A 26,920-nucleotide genomic window follows, 5' to 3' on the forward strand; every position below is an offset into this window, starting at 1 on the left:
GTGGTAATTGGCCTGGTACAGATGAATCATTACTACATTGTGCATCACATTAAACTGATGAATGTAAACTATCAACTCCCTGAGGAGTACACCAAGTTTCAACTGGCCATGTCATTATAATATGACATCTAAAAATTAAAACTCAGAAGAAAGTGTTTTGACACTAGGATGTCAGGTTATTTTTTCATTAGAAGTAAAGAGTACTATATTCAAGTTAATTGTCTCAGCACCATGTCCATGGTGATTGGATTTAACAAAGTTGTACCAATCCAAACATCACTTTAAAGCTTCTTCCAAAAGATATGGCAGCATCTTTCCTTGTAGTATCTCATGTGAGAAAACTGAAATGCAGTTTAAAGGGGCGTTAAGCTCCATCCTCCATGCCCTATAATCACCAGCTAGTATATATTGACTGTAGGGATTAACAGTATTGGTGTTGCTGGGGTCATTCAATGGCTTGATTAATCCCAGCTAGAACTTCATATACAATGGGAGCTAGCTCTACACAATGGTATCTCCCATTTAGCACACTGCACACAGATCTGAAGGGCATGGGCACAGGCTACTCAAATAAAGAGTAATTAGTTGTTTAAGTGAGAGAGCTTGTAGTCCTTTGTACTGATGTAAGTAATCATACAAGAAGAACTGGACATTTCTCGTTTTGTTCAGGAGTTATTCCACAACAGTTCACTCCCCCCTGTGTATACTATTCAATACAAGTTGAGGAACACCCCCAATTGTTAGGCTGCTGTAGTATCCACCAGCCGTCACAGATTAACTTAAAATTTCATGAAACAATTTAATTTTTTTTTAGTTTTTTAATATTGGATATTTATATAGTGCACATATCCACGCAACTAGTACATGCTCAAGGCGCTGGTATTTTTCCCTCGATCATTGGATGTCAATCTCAACTCCCAGGGGCATACAACTCTTGCAGCCACTAGGAAACTTTGGTTTCATGAAACAATTGCCTGTTCCTAACTCCTCTTGAGTGGTATATCAAAAGGACTTGTGTGAAATAACTGTACCCAAGATTAACTTACATTTTTCAAATAATAAGTTGTTCTTTTCATTTGTAACATTGCATTGTGTTTTCTATACGACACATTGTGTTTTCTATACGACACATTGAAATCATGAATTGTTTAGGAGAAACTGGCTTTGAATGATATTGCAGTGTATTGTATGTAATATGTTCATGTTCATTGTTGCATAGTGTTCTCTCCCTTGGTCATATATCAATTGAAGTAATCTTTATCATACATACATCAGAGTTTGAAAGTGGCTTGTAATGCAGTGTCATTGAATAGACCATAAACCTATAAGGTTATAGTTCATTGCAACATATCAGGGCAGATACAGCTTTTTGAGAAAGGGGGGTGCACAGTTCATCCGTTTTCACGATACTTTGAATGGTAAATAACTAAACTTTCCGGACAAAAAGAGGGTGCACACACACACACACATCACCCCCACCCCTTTCTGGATCCGCCTGTGCATATGTTTTGGCTGGCCAAAAACATCAGTGTTTTTCGGATTTGTATCAAAGGGAGAGAATTGCTGTTTTCCATGTCACTGGTTGTGAGCTAGCAGCTTTTGCCTCATGGTGAATACATGGCTGTTAAACTGAGCACGGGGGGTAAGCAAGTAGAAATAATTTTTGATACTTGAAATATGATGTAAATATATCTATATCTATACACATATATCAAATTAATATTTTATCTTAAAATACAAATGTTAAAATACCACTTGTGTTGTTACTTTATTTTTTGTTCTCTGACCTTTGTATCCCAGTTCCGCCATGTGACAAGGGTGGAGTACAGAGATAGTAGCTGATTTCATATCCACTTGTTGAGGTCCCTTGTACGCACCCCGTCAACACATGGCGGAACTGGGATACAGAGATAGTAGCTGATTTTATATCCACTTGTTGAGGTCCCTTGTACGCACTCCGTCAACACATGGCGGAACTGGGATACAGAGATAGTAGCTGATTTCATATCCACTTGTTGAGGTCCCTTGTACGCACTCCGTCAACACATGGCGGAACTGGGATACAGAGATAGTAGCTGATTTCATATCCACTTGTTGAGGTCCCTTGTACGCTTTCCGTCAACACATGGCGGAACAGGGATACAGAGATAGTAGCTGATTTCATATCCACTTGTTGAGGTCCCTTGTACGCACTCCGTCAACACATGGCGGAACAGGGATACAGAGATAGTAGCTGATTTTATATCCACTTGTTGAGGTCCCTTGTACGCACTCCGTCAACACATGGCGGAACTGGGATACAGAGATAGTAGCTGATTTCATATCCACTTGTTGAGGTCCCTTATGGCAGAACGCCTCCGTCAACACATGGCGGAACTGGGATACAGAGATAGTAGCTGATTTTATATCCACTTGTTGAGGTCCCTTGTACACACCGTCAACACATGGCGGAACTGGGATACAGAGATAGTAGCTGATTTCATATCCACTTGTTGAGGTCCCTTATGCGCCTCCTGTCAAACACATGGCGGAACAGGGATAGAGAGATAGTAGCTGATTTTATATCCACTTGTTGAGGTCCCTTGTACACACTCCGTCAACACATGGCGGAACTGGGATACAGAGATAGTAGCTGATTTCATATCCACTTGTTGAGGTCCCTTGTACGCTCTCCGTCAACACATGGCGGAACAGGGATACAGAGATAGTAGCTGATTTCATATCCACTTGTTGAGGTCCCTTGTACGCTTTCCGTCACACACATGGCAGAACAGGGATACAGAGATAGTAGCTGTCAACACATGGCGGAACAGGGATACAGAGATTGTAGCTGATTTCATATCCACTTGTTGAGGTCCCTTGTACGCTTTCCGTCTTCACATGGCAGAACAGGGATACAGAGATAGTAGCTGATTTCATATCCACTTGTTGAGGTCCCTTGTACGCTTTCCGTCTTCACATGGCGGAACAGGGATACAGAGATAGTAGCTGATTTCATATCCACTTGTTGAGGTCCCTTGTACGCTTTCCGTCAACACATGGCGGAACAGGGATACAGAGATTGTAGCTGATTTCATATCCACTTGTTGAGGTCCCTTGTACGCTTTCCGTCTTCACATGGCGGAACTGGGATACAGAGATAGTAGCTGATTTTATATCCACTTGTTGAGGTCCCTTATGCGCTTTCACTCAACACATGGCAACACATGGGGAACTGGGATACAGAGATAGTAGCTGATTTCATATCCACTTGTTGAGGTCCCTTGTACGCACTCTGTCAACACATGGCGGAACAGGGATACAGATATAGTAGCTGATTTCATATCCGCTTGTTGAGGTCCCTTGTACGCTTTCCGTCTTCACATGGCGGAACAGGGATACAGATATAGTAGCTGATTTCATATCCGCTTGTTGAGGTCCCTTGTACGCTTTCCGTCAACACATGGCGGAACAGGGATACAGAGATAGTAGCTGATTTCATATCCACTTGTTGTGTTCACTTGTACGCACTTGTTGACACATAAGAAACATATAGCGATATCCCTTGAAAGAGCAATACACTTCAATGGAACCATCTTCTTCACATTGGATCTCAGCAAGTTGCATTTACTACTGTACTCGCCAGATTGTCTTCACTGTGTGATACATGGCAGTCTCAGACACTTCTTACAAGCATCTCCCACTTGGGACACTCATGAGGTCTTGGTGACAGTAATTTTTGTCTTTTTTATGATGAATAAACAAATGTGCTTTTGAGCAGTGGTAGCTGGAATGATGTTCCTTCAAAATGTGGAGGGTGTGAGGCTGGAACTACTGATATGATCAAACTAATGAACGCAATATTAATTAGCAATGTAATAGCATGGTCACATCAGAGTTATGTTTTTGCTTCCCATATTCTATCCATGTACAAAACCTGGTCTTTGATATGACAAGGACGGACATCAACCACTTGACTACAACATGGGGGATGGCTTTAACTTTAACATACAAACTTCCGTGCAGTTTCCACTCACAATATGGTTTAGGTTTGAAAATATGGCAAGGTGTGTACAAAAACATATATACCAGGCTGGTTAAGTGAGTGAGTTCAGTTTTACGCTGCTCTTTGCAAAATTCCAGCAATATCATGGTAGGGGACACCAGAAATGGGCTTCACACGTACTCATGTGGGGAATCGAACCCAGGTCTTCAGCTTGATGAGTGAATGCTTTAACCACTAGTACCATTTTAAAGACATTGAATAACACTTGTGTGAGCATCTCTACCTCGAGACCTTCACCTTTCTGTTCTACCCATTCACAAAATGTTTTCACTCTAGCGTACCTACGTTTCCTAAAACTGCAGCAACCAATCAGATGACAATCACAGTTAGGTGTCATTATTGGTGGGAACATTGTTTCCATTGCTTTAGATAACCGATTAATGCTGGTTTAAAGTGCTGGCCCATTGAGATACCAAGCCACTGTTTAACATGGACATCCCACTTGGACATAGTATACGGACTCCAAGCAGTCCAGTCCTTTCTCCTTGAGGATAACAATAAGCACCACTTAGTCTTTTGTAACGCGTCATATTTGGGAATACACTTCCTCAGTAAAGTACCAATTCTTGTACTTTTGTTGGTTCGAGTCCCATCCAGGATTCGAACCCACACCGTCAGAGTCAGGCACCTAATCGCCAACACATAAAGTCAGCCGTCTAACCCCCTCAGCCAGCACAGATGTGATACTATGTACTTGTGGAAGCCACTTAATGGCACAGTGTATTCATAACTTTGTCTTGTTACGATGCGGCCAGGGACGGCGACTCCAACATTAACTCCATGGGCAGAAGCTGCATCGATGGAGGCAGTTGGATTGTGGAGATGTCAGTGAACGGTCCAAATACTGACGGACTGATGTAGCTGGTGTTCCCCATATTGATACTGTGAAAAATATTAACTTGTGATATTTTTTGACCATGTGTATAGTTGGTGTTGAACAAACCTATTGTGTCCAATATCCATGTCCATAACAAACAACAAACACGTGACATACATATTAGTCATATTTATGTACTGTACAGCAGAACGGAATCATACAAAACAGAAGACAAGCAACGGCACATTGTTTCTAAGCCAAATGCAGAACTCACATTTCTGTTCATACTGAATAGCATCAATATAACAGCAGCACCCTGCCTCTGTCGTGGCTGGAGTACTCTCGGAGTCTAGTCCAGTTTAAAGCAACATGCCCAGTCCAATCTGCCTGTCTTCCTCCCAAATAATACAGATATTTCAAATAAAGTTCCTGTAAGGCAAGGACAATTTAATGTTTGTTTTACAAACTGTTTTGGTCAGTATGCCAACAGGCACGAGGTATTGCCATGGAACCCTATTTTCCCATTATCACAAACTAATTAAAATCAGATCTTAGTTCTCACTACGGAGAAAATAATAATACAGAACCGAGGACATTCTATTAGATGTTTCATCAGAACCCGTTCTGCAATCTTTGAAGAATAAATGAAATGACTCGATGGCCCTAGGCTAGTGACGAGTTGGTATGGTTGTACACTGCCTTTAGCAATCTTTCAGCAATATCACAAAGGTGGGGGGACACCAGAAATGGGCTTCACACATTGTATGAATGTGGGGAATCGAACCCAGGTCTTCACGCAAACACTTTGTCCACTAGGGTACTCCACCGCTCCACCCTTAGCTAGAAACACTGACATAGACCATTCCGAAAGCAGCTAACCTGTGCCATACAGTACTAGTTTCAAACTGGTGACTACCCTGTGAAAAATATTTTGACTGAGGTTTGAATTGAAATGTGAAAGCTTTACTCTAGAGCATTTTGGATTATTTATTGGTTGACCTATATTGTACATCACTGCACCATGGGTTGCAAAGTCTGTCCTGCTCAAATTATAATCCTATTGCGGCCAAATAATAACAATGTTCCGATTACACCTCTATAAAATTAAGGGTAGGTAGGTAGGACATTTTTTTTAACATTTGTTTTTAGATGTAAAGTACATACTAATAACACATATATCAATGAATAAATGATTTATTCAATTAATTGCGGTCATCATGTCGACTTTCTCTATCAAAATGACCAATGTCCGTTGGTGCCTGGGGAAAAACAATGGTATCGGAAAGCTTATTTTATCCATACCGATTTAAAAAAAAGGGGTCAGCACCAGAAGTCACAGGTCAGTCAAGTAATGGTAACCACAACATTTTTTCTAGGCCTGAAGGAACAGATAATCACTGACGTTAGGGGACTGGCTGCCATTCAGAGTCACATGTATTAAACATTCCACGGGTCACTTCCCTAAAAGTCTGACTCGTCAGAGGAAAGTTTGCTCCAACATGTCCACTAGTGAGAACTAAGATCCGATTTTAATGAGCCTGGACAAAACATCTAAAAAATATTTCAATCACAAAGCATTCTTTGAAGAATCACCTTAGCGAAACAGACTTATCTGTTAAACAAACACATAGATCTGGCCTTATTAAAGAAGACTCAACACAATTCAGGTCCACCTGATTCTCTCATACTTAGTGTTATATCTAATCTGTCATGCAACAACTGATTAACTTGGGTTATGTGAAAGAAATGGAGATCCTCAACCAGTTTTGAGTGGTATAGTAAAACCTGCAGATCTCATTCATCAAATGTTCTTACACTTCAAGCCAAATCCACAATATTCATCAGCCAATAAATAACTGCACTTAATGCAGTTCCTTAAATATTGTCAAACATGAAAAATCAAAGGAAATTAAAACTAAAGATTTTTTTCAATACCACTTGCCATATATCCTTGACGTTGAAAGCATGTGACACTGAACCCCTCACATGACAACACCGTAAATATACACAAAGAACTTAGTTAAGCACCCCCTGATATATCTCACGATTGAATCAGCCCGGATCATAAACCTTTCGGGCATATCTAGGACATGATTGGTCGGTCTGTGCAACAAAGGGATCCTCCTGTACAGAACCTGGCCCAATGTGTAACGCACACTGCTGCTTCAGAGTATCAGGAGACTGACAGGGGCTGTCATACAGTCACATGGAGGTTACACTCGGTATTGCAAAACAGGCAAAATGACATTTTGAACGTTCACATTCACCAATAAATTCAACATTAAGCATTCCAGGTACATACTTGTACAGACATGGTTTTGTATGAAAATCAGTGATTTTTAAAATGAGTAATCCTGATCATAACATCAACATGGATTCCAATCATTTTGTCGTTCTGTATGAGTGAAAGGATCATTCAGGTCAGAAAAACTTGTTTTTCCATCGTGGTCACGAGAAGTTTTATGTGCGTGTTGAAAAGCTATCATTGCAAAAATACAGGGGTGCTTCATTAAGTACTTTGTGTATACTTTGATTCTTCCCATCCATTCATGAATGGAAGTGTACTCTCTGGGTGAAACATTTTGGGTTTTATTACGTTTCATTTCAACAGTAAGAGGCTGCGTGGTGAATTCAGGACACGTACTCGTTTCTGCTGGTATAGTTATAAAGCATCAAATTTCCATGCCCCGTAAGTTTTCAGTAATCATAAAATAGTCAAAGTAATTGAAGAACACGGACCATAGCTAATCCTTGATGAAAGATCAATCAGAGCCAGAGAGTCGGTGTTCCGTCCCTACAGCGGTATACTCAGTGCTACATTTAGTGTCATGTACCATATATAAGTGACAGCCTGCTCCAGAACTGTCAACCTGGGATACAGCTACTGGGATACAGCTACTGTGATACAGCTACTGGGATACAAAACAAGGTAGGGAAATCATTGGTCACTAGAGACATGATTACGTCACCCAACCAAATGCAAGATACCTCATTGCCAAATTCATGACATACCCATGTCCTAATTTGGCAGATCACACCTTCATATCAAACATTGTGTTCACAAGTCCAGTCACTCCAATGAATCGACCAAAACATGCCCAACATGAGTAAGTTGATGATAAGGTACATTTGATGAGAAACATTCTCACAGATACAAGTATGTTAATCCACACTGTAATGTTTATAGTGTAATAGTTATACCAGTTACACATACATGCCTTAAAGTTTTTTAAAATTTGGTTGGAAATGTCATTTATGAAAGCCTTAAAAAGAGTAACAAGTAAACATCATCTCTCTGGAAAGGTTTCCATGAATACCATTCAAAGAGGGGAAACGATCCACCCGGATGTTCTGTAATACTACAGCTGATTGGTCATAGCATGGCAGAGTAACTATAGTCACATGGGTGTCTTCAACTATTATTTCGTAGTATATGTGGCAGTCACTTGTTGTCTGCTTATATACATGTTCAATACACACTTTGATAAAGAGACTCGCAAGAGGGAGAGGAGGAGGCGGGAGAGAAGAGACAGAAAAAATGTTTTAAAAAAGTAAAAATTCTAGTTGTGGCAATGCAAGTCCCCATGGATATCACTGAAAGGGTTGTCAGACACCATAAAATAATAATACAATCTTTTAAAGTTCTAGTAATTGTTTTAGTGTGATATTATGATTGGTGCAAATAATCATTTATCCATAATATGCCAGCTGAATTATTTTTACTTCTTTCTTTCTATTTGTATACTCATAGAAACAAATAAGGGAACACATTAAGGTACAAGTGTTCCTTTATTTATTCTCTGAATTATACCCACAATGCAATGCATACCGTGTGAAGAAACCTGGAAAAGTATAAAGGAACACTTGTACTTTAATGTGTTCCCTTATTTGTTTCCATGAGAATATTGAGATTTATACCCTAAGAATAAGTCGTGTACCACGTGGCTTGTGTCATATTAGTAGCATCAAACAGATTATCTGGATAGCCATTTGGCATCATGTTGATGCTTATCCCAGCTTGACGAAGTGTTCAATAAGTGACCATCCTTGCCACTTCTTTGGAATACCTTGCACAGAATACAGCAAATATGGTTACCATGTCAACTTAAATATCATGCACATGCAGTTGCCATCAAACTATAAACATATGAGGTACAGAGTAACAAAGCCCAAGAAACAAGGGGGCAGTATAATGCTCACAATGACTTCCTTCACAAAACACTGCATCGGCAGAACTTCATCAGTATGCACGCACTAGGTTCCTTAATCCTCTGTACAAACATATGGCCAGATTGCAGTGTAGGACACTTATTTAACCAGTCAGCCAATCAGCGTCCCGATGCCAGCAAGAGGGCAACCAGTGGCGCTCTGACAATGGCTGATCAGATACATCACACACGTCAATATTTCTCATGCTCTGTGACCTTGGGGCCATCAGCTCCACCTACTGCTTCAGTCTAAGGTAGACACAATGTTATTGCACATGTCATGTCTTGAGTCTGGACTTGTCACTATGGAATACTCGCTACATGTATTCCCAGTGACGGAGGAGCCTAGTGTGTACAAGCCTGGGAAGTACTGACAATGACAACACAGAAAACCTTGGTAAGCTGTAATAAAATGTGTACCCAATAACAAGTTACAGAAACTCTTCCCTGACAAGTCTTTACCAGGACAGGGAGGTGGGTGGAGCCAGTGGGTAATGCACTCATTTCCTGCACTGAAGGGTTTGTTCCCCACATAGGCACGATGTGTCAGCTGTTGGGATATGGCTGGAATATTGCTAGAAGTATAAGACCATCCATACTCTTCCACAAGAGTGAGTGAGTGAGTGAGTGAAGGTGTCCTCATCCTGTTGACTCTCTGCTATCAATGCAATACAAGTCAGCAAGAGCCATCAATGTATTATTTTATGACAAGATAACACAAAGTGGCCAATTTACATTTCCAATTCAGGAATTTGTATTGAAATTTGATGCATACGGTATACAACAGTTATGCCAAAATCAACGGGCCCACTAATTTTTGCCTGATTTGGCAATACTTCGTTGCAAACTAAAACATACAAGTGACCAGGACAAAAAAGAATACTTAGTTATAGCCACCGGTTCGTAATAACCTTGTTTGTTATAGGCCTAGGTTACTGCACCTGTGATGAGCCTCTGAGCTGGCCCAGGTATGAGCCTCTGAGCTGGCCCAGGTATATCCCAGCTGGGGTATATATATTATATCATCACAAGCAGTGTTGCCTGTAGCTGCAGTCGGTATATTATCTTACAACAGGACTTGGTGATGATGGAGGAAGTTAGTAGACTACACCACACTGGCTCAAATCACATTTCCATTTTTATAAATATACAATTCAACTTTTGAAGAGATTATGAGATAAGCCATACTGTGAGAATCATGTTTGTGTAGCATGGAAATATTCAACATCCCTATCAACAGTGGAACAGTATGTTTTCTGTCTGGGACTTGTCACAGAGAATAATTTGCACACATAACTTGCTCTTGTACTACAAAATACTGAAAGTGATAACATAAAACAGATAATAATGGGATCATGCAAGGGTGTGGGGTAATATATTCGTTCAACCTCTACACTAGGGTAATGTTGGGGAGATGGAGGTGGAAGCCATGCTTATCCTGGGACATTGGAATGCTTGAATAGGCTTGAGTTGAATGCCATGACACGTGGTTGCACAGTATTTCAGTCACATGCAGCATGACACACCATGTTACACAGTATTTCAGTCACATGCACCATGACATGCCATGTTACACAGTATTTCAGTCACATGCAGCATGACATGCCATGTTACACAGTATTTGAATCACATGCAGCATGACATGCCATGTTGCACAGTATTTCAGTCACATGCAGCATGACAGGCCATGTTGCACAGTATTTCAGTCACATGCAGCATGACATGCTTTGCTGCACAGTATTTCAGTCACATGCAGCATGACATGCCATGTTGCACAGTATTTCAGCCAAATGCAGCATGACATGCCATGTTGCACAGTATTTCAGTCACATGCAGCATGACATGCCATGTTACACAGTATTTGAATCACATGCAGCATGACATGCCATGTTGCACAGTATTTCAATCAAATGCAGCATGACATGCCATGTTACACAGTATTTCAATCACATGCAGCATGACATGCCATGTTGCACAGTATTTCAGTCACATGCAGCATGACATGCCATGTTGCACAGTATTTCAATCAAATGCAGCATGACATGCCATGTTGCACAGTATTTGAATCAAATGCAGCATGACATGCCATGTTACACAGTATTTGAGTCATATGCAGCATGACATCCATGTTATGCAGCAGCATGACATGCCATGTTACACAGTATTTGAATCACATGCAGCATGACATGCCATGTTGCACAGTATTTCAGTCAAATGCAGCATCACAGTATTTCATGCACCATGACATGCCATGTTACACAGTATTTGAATCACATGCAGCATGACATGCCATGTTGCACAGTATTTCAGTCACATGCAGCATGACAGGCCATGTTGCACAGTATTTCAGTCACATGCAGCATGACATGCTTTGCTGCACATCTTTTCGGTAATATGAAATGACATGCCATGTTGCACAGCAAGTCAGGAGATGGTGGCTGGACGTCAATCTCATAACTGATTTTACTGAGTGAGTCAGTGATAGTTGTGACCAATCAATACTCTCCCGGACAGGGATGTCACGCAATCAGCCAACACACAAGGTCTCACCCACTTTGTCATGCTTTCACTATAGCTGGTGATACACGAGAAGGTTTAACAACTGTTAGACAGAAATAGAATCAGTCTTTATTCTCACCAATATTTTGGCCATCATTTTAGTCTTGTGAAAGTGAACTAAGTAAAAACAGCACATTATTGTTGTCTAAATATGAAGGCTGTTTAATTTTTTGCTAATGGTGATGACAAACCAAGGCTCATAATCAGGACTAAGCTTAAATTCAAACCCATGATTATCGGATCCTGGAATGACAAAGGTATACAACTCTGTGCAACAACTCCCCCAGTTTGCCAGAACAAGTTACCCAGTCTCACTGATATACTGGAATATAAGCATGCCTGCATGTGCTCTCCTGTCATAAATGAGGCTATATCTGTATAGCTGCTGATGGCAATAATATCGCCCAGATTGGCTGTACAAAAACATGTATAACAGGGTATAATATCAATAACACCTGTCTGTGTGAAGACAGTAAACACAGGGATAACACTGGTCATACAACTGCTTCTCATGCTGCTGTCTCTTGCCTGCCACCAGCAGGTGGTTTGTGTTGACAGCACTCAACCATTTCTAGGATATCTCCAACATCCTTATCACCTAAACCTAATTCGTCCAAATGAAAAAAAGGGGCTAGTATGCATGTTATTGCTTATGTTCACATGTTACTAGAGAGATATTCTGGGAAATTTTTCATCAAGCAAACAGTTTGACATAAAAAATAATTAATTGTATTTCACCACATAAATTATCATAAAATGGATAAAATGTTTCCCTCAAAACTGGCAACATTTATTTACTGATGAAATATTTCCCTTAATTTCAAACAAGCGCTATCCCACAGATGACTTCCTACACTCTCAGGTCACATGGAGGTTACAATGCAAGGGATGTTTGAAGGCCGTTGCTGTACTACAGCCATTTACTGCACAAATGGAAGTAAATCATCTGCTGTTTGATACACAATGTTTATCCTTTTGTCTCCAATTCTCATTGGACATGGGCTGACATGTCATAAAAGAGCAGCCCTCCTTTATGAAGGAAACTTGACGAGCCATCTATTTAATTGCCGTATCCTCTACTCAAGAACATTCATGAGATAGCTGATTCAACTGAGCTAAATTTTCAATAAGTCAATTTGCTTCTCTAGATTGAACATTGTGTTGCTTACCAACTTCTTTCAAATGTTTTGACTACTTATCAAATCAGGACACATTCTCTTCCAAAACTACATGCAAAGGGAGTGAAGGCCCTTCAGTTCAGTTTGAATATGCATTCTTTGGCATGTCAGAGATGGTTTTTGACAAACTCAGTAGAAGTCTGTGTCCTATGGCCAACACATGAGCTATAACGCTAAGATTATAACACCATAAGACAACAGCTCTAACTTGCCTTGCTGAATGGTATCAGGGTGTCATGGCCACAGTGTTACAAATATTGGCTGGAAAATAAGGCTATATATTGTCCTATTGGCTGTAACGAGGATCAACAATATATGACCATATGTTCCTCTCCCTGTTACCATGACACCTTCCTGTATAGAGAAACTGATATACATGTAATGGAGATTCCTTTAACTATACAAGGTCACCATGGGGTCAACCATGACCTTGCACCGACCTTGACATAGTTAAACCTCTAAATATTCATCTCCTAGTTGATAACATAAACAAATGTATCACAATATATCTGTGTGATAAATATACGATGTGGGCGACCCATTGCCTTGGAATACTGAGTCTGTGCATACATGGTGCATTATGGGTTGAGTTGCTGGTGTAGCCAAGAATGACAACGTTGGCAGCAACTAGCTTTGAGAATAAGCAACATAGTGAAAAACAGTAATATGCTGAAATGGAATATCCACAGCGATAATTGAGTTCGATGGTGATGACCTGACAGGCCATCTTGACACACTGTCTACTCAACGCACTGCCCGATGACGTTACACATCTCACTGTGCTAGGAAGCTAAAGCAAGTGCAGTAGAGAAAGTCACATGACCTCTGTATTCCAGTCATGTGATCTAGGATGACTGATACACAATGAAACTAAAATATCGTCACTTGGTAAAATCGCACCATAAAGAGATCACACATCTATTGGCCGATACCAAAGTCATCTGCTACTGTCGCCATGACAACATGGTGACAATATCACAAGAATCATACTGTCACAGATCATACTTGAATATATCCCCTTGGAATGGAACCACTACCATGGTAACACACAACAAAATTGTTACAACCAAGTGCTGGATCTACAGCTGTCAGTTTGCTGTTGCCATGGTAACTATCAGAACTGGTAACATGACCGTCATCCAAGGCAACCATCCCTATGGAAACAGCACATGCTGTATCTGTGTTGCATGTAAGAATACAGGAGCTTCTGGTTAACGTGGCGACAGAGAAGCTGTCCCGTGTCACATCACAAGAAAGGATTGGTTGAGCTTCCCCTTGGCGGAACTTGCTGTTGGGATAACGCATTCTGAAAGAAGAAGGATAATTGTTAGTACATATCATTAAAGTCTGATAAACATGTGCATGAAATAAATACTGATACATAGAAGACACATTCAAGACAAACTTACAGAAGGACGCAACCTTCACACACACGTCTTCCATACGTTCTGTCTTGAGATCCGTGCATCCGATTGCTCATTCCTACCCCATTCTACTTACTCCAATGACTCATAATGACTGAGGCATAGATTTATGAGTGAGTGAGTGAGTGAGTGAGCTTAGCACTAACTGACTGACTGAGTGAGTGAGTGAGTGAGTGAGTGAGTGAGTGAGTGAGTGAATTGGGTTTTACGCCACTTTCAGCAATATTCCAACAATATCACAGAGGGGGACACCAGAAATGGGCTTCACACATTGTACCATAGGGGAATCGAATCAGGGCCTTCGGCGTGACGAGCCAACACTTTAACCATTAGGCTACCCCACCACAGCACTAACATGATGAAATGGCATAAGTGAGTGAGTGAGTGAGTGTGTGAATTGGGTTTTACGCCACTTTTAGCAATATTCCAGCAATATCACAGAGGGGGACACCAGAAATGGGCTTCACACTTTGTGCCCATGTGGGGAATCTAACCCTGATCTTCGGCATGACGAGCGAATGCTTTAACCACTAGGCTATCCAACCGCCCCCAAATGACATAAGACTTATGATAGTCCCAGTGCATAAAATGTTTGATAGAATGAGGCCATAATTTTCCCCTGTTTCACAAATTTTACTGACCCTCACCCACACAGGACTTCTAGCACTATGTGAAACATTATCATCGAATTGTCAGGGATGAATCTAGGTTACATATGTTAGATTTGTGATTACACCTTCTTAGTAACATATAGAATTCAGAATTTAGGTAAATTTGCAAGAAGTCTTTTGTAAAGAGAATATTTTCATATTACAAATCAAAAACAATATTTTTATATAAAAGTTGTAAAAAATACATATCCTATTTTGTATAAAGATACAAAACCATCTTCACTTCCTTTCTAGTGCTCAATATATAAGGACGGCTTGGCTGAGTAAACAGCATATAGACCTGAGTCAACAGGGCAATTACAGTAATACCTACTTCAGGTTTACACCAGGATAGGAACGACACAAGCACCTAAAGCATGGGCAGATTACGATAGGGCTGCACAGTTACTATTATTAATCAATATTGCCAGATCAGTTGATGTAATGGATCATACAATGAATGTCTTTAAGACATATCTACCGAAATGAAACTGTCAAAACATGAAGTGTGATTAAGCTTGTTATCAACCGGTATACAACAGACAATAGATCACAGCCTATAGTGTTATCTCACTAGGGTATGTCCAGATATCGGGGGCATGAAGATATCAACTATACATGTGCAAACATTTTGTTATTGTATAAATTATAAAAATATATTCATCAATCAGAATGATAAATGCATTGAGTTAGAAAGAAATTCACTGATTATGGGAAATGTATGTTTTTGAGTGATTATCGATTAATATATGCTACGATTCACAAAATGGACTGTTCCACTGACATCATGTCTTGGCCTAAATGTCCCCAAGAGTGAACTCTCCCATGTTTACATTGACATACATATTTGTAGAGGAGGGAGAAGTTGGACCACTCTCATTTAGAGCAAGAAGGGTGAAAATTAGGGCCACGTTTATTGCAAAAATAGGGGGTGTAAGCTGAGTGGGTCGGTCCCACTTTCAGTATTGGGGGTGTTTGTTGTTTGAACTAAAATACCTACCAGTTTAACTAAAGTATGGTTTTATGCCATTTTTAGCAATATTCCAGCAATATCACGGCGGGGGACACCAGAAATGGGCTATTTGAAGTAAAGGTGCTGTATGTCACCAAGTTCACTTCAACCAAAGAAACAAGTATACTTGCTCTATATGTTCAGCAGCAATGTGATCACATATTTTTCCATAATCACAGTATATCAAAACATAAAAATATATGGAATATGGGAATGCATTCTTTACATCTTTCTGTTTAATGCATTATTAACACTGGGCATGATAATGATGTTTATGCATTATTAACACCGGGCATGATAATGATGTTTATGACAAAAACAAACATCACAAACTGAATCTGTGTCAGATTGGGACAAGTGGTACAATGCATTATTAACTCAAATGCGACTGGGCAGTAACAGTCTGCTTAAACTTTTGACGGGGCTCAACTTTTGACGGGGCTATCGGTACCCCAGTGTGAGACCTGGTGATAGGTTAGTGTCTCAATGACCCAAAGATGATTGCTGGCGAGACTGAGCCACCTAGCAGTGTGGCAATATGACTATAGTTATTTCCTGATGTGGATCATGGCAACCATACAGGGGTATTCTGCAGGAATCACTTTCTGACACTGGGCACATAATCCTCAAATCTATATCCAGACTTGTGTGAGTGTGTAGTGTTTTGCGCAGCTTGTAGCGTTATTCCGGTAAAATCACGGCGGGGGACACCAGAAATGGGCTTCACACATTGTACTCATGTGGGGAATCAAACCCAGGTCATCGTCGTGACGAGCGACCACTTTAACCACTAGGCTACCCCATCACGCATATCCAGACTTAAGGTAACATTAGTAATCTACACATCATCATCTTAAACTTACCCATATTTATTTATTGGGTGATTCTCAAGATGAAGTTTTGTTCTAGCATAGTCACAATTTTCTAAACAATCAAATTTACATTAAAGTGTTAGTTCTAAGCCAATATGATGAGATTTGTTTCCCTACTGGCCTCAGTATCAAACCTCAAACCATCTGACTGTCCCTAAGTAACCCCAGATGCAGTAACACACTCACGGTTGCCAAATGTACTGGTTGCATACACAAGCCTACCAGTCACACTTGGTGTAGCAGACACTGGCTGATAGTTAATACACATACAGGCTCTGAGATGGAAAAATATAAAGCCTCACATTCTTAAAGCAAGTGGAAAATCTAACAGTTTGTTTCTTGTGGCCTTATCGGATACACTGCAGGTGATACCACTGCTATATTATCAGGGATGGGGCACACATGAGCTGTTATTCATCAGATAGTATAATATGACCTGTATGTGTATTCAGATATGGGATATGTGTTTGTTATGCTTATGTTTTGCACAGTGTGTAACAGCTGTAAAATATATGTAAAAACAAACTGGATAGACATATGTATTGTTTAATCCAGTTGAACATCTATGTCTATATAATCCAATAATAAGTGAAAACACTGCAGGAAAATGATGGTCATAATACCACTGTAGTGACAAGAACAAATTTACCTTGATGACTTTGAAGTTGAAATACCTGAGAGAAATATCTTTCCTATTCAATTAGTTTGCACAGAGTATCTGCATTGTATAGGAGAAGATGTCTTTGTCATGTTTTACAATACATTTTTAGAACCTATTATAAGTGAGTGAGTGAATTTTACACCGCGTTTAGCAGTATTCCAGCAATATCAAGGTGGGGGACACCAGAAATGGGCTTCACACATTGTACCCAATCGAACCCAGGTCTTCAGAGTGACGAGTGAATGATTTAACCACAAGGCTACCCAACTGTCCCAGAAACTATTATGAAATAAGGAATTTAGAAAAGGTCACTTTTATTAGATTCAAATGGACTTATGAGTTGAGGGCTGTTTAATTGACAGTTCTGTGACCTATTTATTATAATTTCAACTGCATGTTAAACCTACCCCTTTGTTTATCCTAACATAATACAGGATAGAAGCAGGAAGTGAAGAAGTGATATTGGAAAATTAAATTGATGTGCAGAAGAATTATGCTTTATAGCAGATTAAGTGTGTTTAATGAACACTGGATACTGAAATGTAAAACCCTGTCCCAATGTGTAACATGACACTATCACATAGCAATTAAACATAATGTGAATATCACCAACATGACAAAAACAAGACCAACACAGAAATCTCATACTCAAGAACAATAACCAAAACAAAAAGACAATAATTTATTTACAAAACACATAACACATGCATTGTTGGCTTAATGCCAGAAGTCTCAATACCCCTACCCCAGGGCTTTAAAACTTTCTCTGCCAATTCTAGTTGTAATAGTTCCAGCTGATTTGCCTCGGAAGGAGATCTAGAGTGTCCATGTTTGAGTGAGTGAGTGAGTGAGTGAGTATGGTTTTATGCCGCTTTTAGCAATATTCCAGCAACATCATGGCGGGGGACACCAGAAATGGGCTTCACACATTGTACCCATGTTGGGAATTGAACGCAGGTCTTCGTCGTAACGAGCGAATACTTAACAAATCGGCTACCCTACCGCCCCTGTCCATGTTTGAAGCTGTCCCATGTGAGTCCACAGTAGCCTGGATTATCATCACGTGGCCGAGGGCCATGTGGTTGTTTATAGTAGATATAGAAGATATATAACCGCCACAGTCCCTCATGATTGAGGAAACATCTACATGATGCTGGGAGTGACGTCATGGAGCGACGTCATGCAGCGACGTCATGGATCAGCTGAACAACATTAATACTAAATACTGCCACACAATCACACAGTATCACACATTTATACATTTGAAACGCACAGTATCACACGTTTAAACATTGGATACGCACAGTATCACACTCGTGATATATACAGCATAGCACATGATACACCAGTGATACAAACAGTATTACACACATTGTCACACAACAAACTCAGCAATACACTCGATACACCAGTGATACAAACAGTATTATACACAACACACAGATACAGAGCCCCACGAGCTGTGTCAGCACAGCTGTACATGGCCATGGGTTACATGAGAGCAAGAAGACAACAGTAGCACAGAGTGACCTCAGTGACGGCAGATCAGGTTGGAGTGATGATAGGAAGAAAGTCAGAATAAGAAAAAACAGATGTCTAACTTTGACATCAGAAGGTTAATGGTCCTACTTTATGCCGTAGCAGGCAATAATGCCATCACTTGAGGAGACTTGCCATGGGACTAGCTTCTGGATCAGTATCAATTTCAATGAAGTGATCCTACCATTCTTATACAAAGCTAAATATACTCTTCATCTCTACTGATATTTTCAATTAAAACTAAGTTCAAAATAGTCCTAATTATGAATGATTCAGATGAACACGAATGCCACAGACTGATAATACTGAACATCTAAAGTCTCATAGACATGGTACAACATAGGACAGGAAAGTTGTATCACATAGTTCAGCCCAGCTGACTCAAAGCCACCATCTCGTATCTTCCCTGAAGAATGTCAGTACCATCGTCTATATTGCACAGGTGTGGGATACAGACAGAACACATCAGTCGGTTAGTAAAAGATTCTCAACCCATGTTAGAGTGGGGCTGAAACTGACCCCCAGGGGCCAGCATTTGACCTGAATGGGGGGTTGGCATTTGAACTTGATAGGGGGTTGGCATTTGAGTTGAATGGGGGTTCTGCATTTGAGTTGCCATGAGTCCTGGAGATGGCATTGGGGGGTAAGAGCTCACCATGAAAGGGTTTCCTGCTGGTTGTTGAGGGGGCTGTCCCCACCCTCCTGTAAATCCCTGGGGCTGGGTGGGGAATCCCTGCTGTGCAGCTGTAAATCCTGTCTGAGGTTGAGCCCCGAAGCCTGGGTTGGCTCCAGCCGGAGCAGACTGTGTAAAACCGGGGAATCCTCCTGTTGTCGTTCCAAACGCACCACTTCCATTCTGCATACCAAATTGTCCAAACCCTGCCCCAGCAGGCTGTGCAGTAGGCTGACCACCGAACTGACCGAAGCCGACCGGCTGCTGCTGCTGGAACCCCTGTCCTGCTCCTCCAAAGGGGTTGGGCTGCGCTGGGGCCGGTGCACCTGCTGTTGGTGTCGTACCTGTACTTCCTCCGAATGGGTTTGCAGCTGGGGAAACAAGGCACCAATCAGTCATATAAGTCTTATCCAAATCAGTGGTTTACCTCATTGAATATTATGAAGGATTGTTAACTTTTTATTACACTTGAATATTAGTGACCTTATGATTTCATGATATATATTATTACGTAAACACCAGCATTAACATGTTTCAGTATATTACATTATGATGAATTATTACTTGAAGACATGTACGTGTAAAAATGACTAATAATGACCAGCTGGTGTATATATATTTAAAGCAACCTGTCCACTTAATTGTTTTTCATACGCAACAGAATCATATATAGCTTCAACAATGAATAAAAGCACATAACAAACCACTTCAGCATGAAGACATGAGCTAGCACAAAAACTCACATTATGTCATCTTGCATCAAGTTACGTCTCATGGCAACACTAGCATCAAGTTATGTCTCATGGCAACACTAGCATCAAGTTACGTCTCATGGCAACACTAGCATCAAGTTACGTCTCATGGCAACACTATCATGATTATCAAGTTAGGCACTACACTGGGTGAGTGAGGGTATTTACACTAGCAAGCGATACCATGGACATATCATGCCAAGGTGTAATATACCAGCCAGTTTGTAAGGTTACGATGACCTAGCCAGATTGGGAACATGTCAGCCACCATCTAATCCTCTCGTCACAAGACAGAGAACAGTGTTTATACATATATGTATGGAAGTCATAAAGTGAGTGACGGAAGCTTGGCTGGAGCTGTCTGTGATCATTTACCACAGAAGGTGGTACTGGACCAAACAATACAGTCAATGTTGATCTGCTATCCAAACCTAAGTCAGCAGATTCCCATATACCTGATCGAGCAACTGTGCATAGACCAGCCCAAGCTATTTGAGGTCAACACCATTCATCATCACAGTTTGGTATTTTCCCATACTTTATTCTACCTGTTACTCATCATGCATGTTATACTGTTTATATACATAGCCATGCACAAACATTGACCTTCATGGCCACAAGGGGAGATAATCTATGTAATGCTACAATAACCCAAGTATTTCTCCTTCCAGCGAACAATGTACACAAACTAGTGGAATTCAGAGAGCAGATAATTCATTCATTTAAATATGATCACCACACCAGAAAGTACTGATACAGCAAATACTTTAATTTTGTAAATGTTAAAATGAACCTTCGTCCAGGGACCATGTCAGTGAAGCCATGGCATTGTCAGTGATAAGATGCATATAAGTCTGTACTAGAGGTACAATGGTTTGTATAGTCAAGGGAGGGTAATGTTTAAGTGTGTAAACTAGACATGGAACTGTACTACATCTAACTAGGGGATCAGGAATATGCCATTCAGCTGAGAAGGAAATACCCAGTTCACACTGCTCCACCGGCTGGGGTAAGAATACAGAAGTGCCTCCATTATACACTGTGTATGGCATCAAGTGCTTTCTATTCCGATTATTACTTGTTTAATTGCTGTCATGTTGTTGCTATTTTCATTATCATTATTGTTAAACAGGTTACCAAGATTTGGTAAAAGACACAACCCCCTTTAAAAAGATTTTTTATACATTATTCTTAAAAATGAGCAATTTTGCCCACTTTTGTATTTTTACAGAATATCAGCTTGTCATAGAAGAAAAGTGGTGCAGATTTCAGACACTTATGACTTTAGTGAAATCCAAGAGCAGGGCTAATTTGTAACTTGAACCCATGATATTGGAGTTGTGGCACACTCCAGGGAGGCCACTCTTCCACACTGACCTGCTCCGACGTGGACAACTGGGTCATGAAGTATATACTCCTCCCTGTCAGTCGACCTGTCCGAACTGTTCAGGTAATCACAGAGGAAAGATATTCTTTACATTTTATACTAACTTTGAATGTATATCTATTAATCTATTATCCTCAACTAAAACCTCTAAGAGCCCTGAAGCTTCAACTGACACTCTTCAGTGTGGGTTAAACATCTAAACTTAGAGAATATCATGAGGCTGACAGGATTCAATAAGAACCAAACCATAAATGCATGCAGAATTTCATCTACAAGCAAATTTGGAACATCCCACTTGGTTTCGCAAGACCAAAGTTAACCCAACAAACAGGTTGCATTGCTATCCCCTGGAGAAGAGAGGTGGAAAGGCTGAGGTAAGCAGATGTGTTTACACTCCTGCAGGCCGCATCAACCTCAAGCTGCAGAGCTATAGGGGAAGAACATGCAGGCCTCTATGTGAGGAGAGATGGGGCGCTCCAGCCTCTATGCACTTCAGATACATGACAGTGTGTATTGCTGTTATTTTGGCTGATCCTTGCAATATTCAAACAAGACACCAGAAATGCATTTTATACATTGTACTCATGTTGGGACACAAACCCATGCCTTATGCCTTAATTAGCATGAGCTTTAGCAAGTGAGCCATCCCTACTATTATTTTTATGCTCTACACTGATCCTGAGTTGGAAAATGTCACCAACTTCAAAATTATTTAGCAACATCTGAGAAGATCCAGGCTCCGAACACTGAGTAAGTGACCACAAGGTATGGCGCTGACAAACCAGGTACAAAGGATTCAAACCCATGATGAGCACTCTAACTACTGTGCCATCGGTCCCTTGTACAAAGGCATTAACCACTCTTGTGCACTTAGCAAAAACAATTATAATTGTGGTATGTGTTTTGGCGTAATAAATGATTATTCTCTGGTGCTGATGTTCCATACTTTGGGTTAATATTCTACAAGGCCATTATTTTATTTGTATGCCATTGAGATATAAGATATGTTATTTATAGATACATATATGTTATTCTACATCTTTACACCATATTATATAACTAAATATGCTATTATTAGTAATTAGATCAGAGATTACAATTTTTTGCCATTCAAATGTGAGAGAAAATTTTACATATTCTGCATTTCACATTAAAAAAACAAACATTGATGCAATTCACAAACCATCCAAGTCATGTTGCACTTTTGTCCAATCAAAACAAGCCAGGTTTCAAATACAAGGGAGGTAACTCTGGATCACATAATTCATCCCAACTTGAAACAAGATTCAAAACAAAACACGAGAAGAAGATGGACGCAAGAACTCAATTCAAATGCCAAGCAACAGAATGATTAAAACGGGTTAAACGGTAACTAACTTAGCATGCACAGTGCTTATATTGTTACCACTGTTACCAGAAGGGGAGACAAAGGGGTTTCCTGGGAATCCTAATCGATTTAAGCTTTTCTGGCAATCTGACAGTAAACAAGGAAACCAATGAGAGAAACACAAGCCTGGAAAGTAGTACTATAAACAAAATCATTCTAACAACTTGTTAAATAATTCGACTTAGATTACAAAGAGTCTCATTGAAGAGTTTAAAGAATCAACAGCTAGAATAATACTGTAAAGTTGATAGAGAATAGTAACGTGACAACATCACAAGTTTTACCTGTTCAGCAGCAGTAAAGGAGAAGTAAACAGAGGATATAGTTTCAGGAGATGCTCTTTCAAAGAGTTATGGAAAATCTGCAATGTTACTCATAAGACGATGTTCAAATAATGCAGTTTATAGAACTGTGGGAAGCAGTCTTGACCAATTCATTGCAACCTGCTACCATGGAGGATATACTGCATCTATATGTATAACCTGTGGCAGTGTTTGGTCATTGAACAAGAGACTAGTACGAGAGAGATGAGTTCTGTTAGGATAGGATGAGCCTCACCTGTTGTGGAACTTGTATTGCTGAAGATACCGCTTGTGCTGTTGGCAGCGGTTGGCTGAGGTTGGCTGTTCCACCCAGCAGGTGCACTCCCACTACTGCTGCTGGTTGTGCCATTCCAGTTGATATTACCACCCCCTACGCTGGTTGCTTGACCTCCCCAGTTGAGTGCTGACCCTGACCCTGCGACCGTAGTGCCCCCCCACTCCACGTTACCCCCGGCAGGAGGGTTCACAGGTGCTGCAGTGGTAGTGGCTGTACCAAACACGCTGTCTAGATCGGCAAGAGCTGCATACTTGTCACCACCACCTCCACCGCCGCCGGTGTTGGGGGGTGTTTGTGTGGGTGGAGCTGATGGTGCTGTAGGTGCTGTTGCAGTTGCTGGCGAACTGCCCAATGGCTGAAGAGGAGCTGTAATACAGATGAACAATAATAAACAAATTTCAGACAACAATGTGAAAAAGTAGGCGTGGCACTCCCATTTCTTTTATAGTATCTTGCTCCATCTAGATCTTAGTTCTGTCACTTCTGTTTACAGTTGGAATATCTGCTATTCTCAATATTACGCAAAACGATTTCAACCCCTTCCACAAATATTCGGCTCTTCTGGGAGCTGTGATATAGCTGGAATGTTGCAAGTTAAACAATGAACAAGGTAGTGAGTGTGTTTAGTTTAGTTTAATATTTCAGCAAGATAACCAGAAAGGGACGCCAGAAATGGGCTTCACACACTGTACCCATGTGGGGAATCAAACCCGAGACTACTGCATGTCAAGAGAACATTATAATCACTAGGCTATCCCTACAGCCCAAGAGAACATTATAATCACTAGGCTATCCCTACAGCCCAAGAGATTGAACAAACCAGATGATTCAGTGTAGGAACTGAGGACTGTGTTCAAAGCTGTCGTGTGTGTGTGTGCGTGCGTGCGTGCGTGCGTGCGTGCGTGTGTGTGTGTTTGGTTTAAAGCGGTCGCTCATCACGCCAAATACCCATTTCAAAGACATTTGACTAACTATGCTCACCACTAGACATAGGAAATGCTGAGGGAGGAGGGGCCTGGGCTGCTGGAGTCGGCTGACTTCCAAAGTTGGAAAAGTCTGCAAAGCCGCCACCTGAAAGTCAATCAAGTAAAGAATGCAACTTTGTTGGACATTTATAGGAACAACAACAGAGGACTGAACCATATGTTCACAGATGGCACTAGTTAATCATCTTACAGATATACAGGTCCCTATAGACTTCACTGAGACACCTACAGTCTCCCTGATATAGCAACATCATACCATGCCATACAGCGGCAGTACATACCTCATGCCATTCCTACCATGTCCTGTCTGTGGTACAACCGTGCAAGTATCAAGTAAATGTATCTGACTGAAATAATTACACTTACCTGCCCTTGGCAAAGACCAGAAGAACTTTCGACCTGACAAGAAATTTTGACCTGGTTCCAGTCATGAAAGTTACCTACCGGTATGTACTATGTTAAAGCATGGAGTCATGATTGTCGTTGTGCTAGGTGTCTGTCAGAGTTAAGATTCCTCTGCTAAACTAAACCTTGTTGTGTTTGATGGAAATTGAAAAAAAACACACAAGAACCCTGCAACAAAGCTGGGCTGTGTCTGGCTCCCTCACTGGGCCATGTCCGACTCCCTCACCTCCCGAAGAAGCTGGAGGGGTGCTGGCAAATGGATCCCCTCCCAGGTCCCCCAGCAGGTCAAATCCTGACCCTTGTTGTGGCTGTGGCTTGGGCTGGGCCACCGATGTTGGAGGCTGTGGAGCCTGGACTGGCTGTGGTGCACCAGGGGGCGCTGAAATAGGCCCAGGGTTGGCGGGTGCTGTGCGATTCATCTGGGGAGACTGGAAAAAGACAACGTACAGATTAATGCAACTGACTCTCCTTATGCTGAACACAAACATCATCCTGTACACATACAACTCTACAATGTACTAGAGTGATCTTCGCGACAGAATAACAACATACAACAATGAGATCTCTCTACAAACTCTTCACCTAATGATTACAATGACAATGAAATCTTTCAAAATTCTGTAATTTGTATTAAACCAAACTTTAAAACTGTCCACTCAAGGCAAAACATCATATGTTTGCACACAAAAAACACCTACATTTGTCTGTACAAGCAAGTTCATTCCTAAGTTGATTGAGCACTGTACAAAGGCGTCACAACAAACACAAACAGGTTAAGGCCTGAGTAGTCCACGTTTTAACTTTGAACCTGCTTAATACAAAGTGTCAGTCTTTGTCTAGGTGACCTCAACCAGCAGTCCTCAGATAATGAACATAAACTGCCAACTAATGGTTCAAGGGAGACAACCCTAATAGGATGTGATACTCCGGACAAGTATCATATTACACATGCTACGTTCCTACCGCTGCTGAAATGTAAATTACTTACACATTGTGCCAGGATAGAATGACATCATTTGCATGTCAAGCATTGTCTTAACATGTCACACTCATGAGAATAACAGCAAGTCAGACATAATTAAAACATTCTGACGAATAAAACCTGCCTCACTACCAAAGCCCACCTTACATCATGTCAGTCCAAATATCCATAAAGAAGCACAACCTCCATACCTTCTCTAAGGGTAGTCACAGGGATGTATCATATATTTGAGACAGGTGTTTGTCATTCACTGCCAAACTCAACAATGTTGCTGGCAACCTTTACATTAATCCAGTTTGGACTAGACAATCTAGTGATTGGTACTGTCAGCAACAATTCAACCATAACAGAAACCATGGCAACAGACAACACAAACCCAAATACAGAAGAGGCTCACCTGGTTGTTCTGGACGACAAGTTTTGTGGCGTTCTCCCCAAGTAAAGATCGTAGTGGTTTCTGGGCTGGTTGTTTACTGGCTGACACTTCGTTCATGCGGCGGGCTTCCTCTTTCATGGACTCTGTAGGAGCTACATACCAACGTTTGTTCTCGTACTTCTGAACCATAAAATCTCGTACCCTTTGTTCGTCTCTGGAGTCCGGCTCTGGCCACGATCGGCTATCGTACAGACCAAGAAATACTTTCCGACAAAGCTGGAAAAGATGAACATATCAGCTAGAACATCATCCAAGATTCAATCAGGATCTGGGAGAAGAATGACATACTCAGTAAACAGTTCCCAGATAAAGCAGCACTGAATGTCACAATGTTTTCTAGAATGTCA

The 26,920-nt window shown here is 40.8% G+C and overlaps 1 protein-coding gene across 4 annotated transcripts in view; it reads right to left on the minus strand.

Annotated features, from left to right (window-relative positions):
• Positions 1-11,675: 11,675 nt before the first annotated feature.
• LOC124253461 (arf-GAP domain and FG repeat-containing protein 1-like) overlaps positions 11,676-26,920 on the minus strand; it is a 49,861-nt gene continuing 34,616 nt past the window's right edge. For 3 of the 4 annotated variants that reach the window (XM_046687238.1, XM_046687242.1, XM_046687241.1), the window contains 5 exons: positions 26,535-26,789; positions 25,382-25,583; positions 24,746-24,835; positions 23,723-24,130; positions 18,096-20,009 (listed from right to left, as the gene is read on the minus strand). In XM_046687238.1, coding sequence (XP_046543194.1) covers positions 19,453-20,009; positions 23,723-24,130; positions 24,746-24,835; positions 25,382-25,583; positions 26,535-26,789 — 1,512 coding nt within the window. In that variant the 3' untranslated portion in view covers positions 18,096-19,452. Of the gene's footprint in view, positions 14,114-18,095; positions 20,010-23,722; positions 24,131-24,745; positions 24,836-25,381; positions 25,584-26,534; positions 26,790-26,920 lie in introns of those variants that run through there. The other variant, XM_046687240.1, reaches the window with a different exon arrangement.

This window comes from Haliotis rubra, unplaced genomic scaffold, assembly GCF_003918875.1.
Source record: "Haliotis rubra isolate DU_JTF1 unplaced genomic scaffold, ASM391887v1 Scf540, whole genome shotgun sequence".
Lineage (NCBI taxonomy): Eukaryota > Metazoa > Mollusca > Gastropoda > Lepetellida > Haliotidae > Haliotis > Haliotis rubra.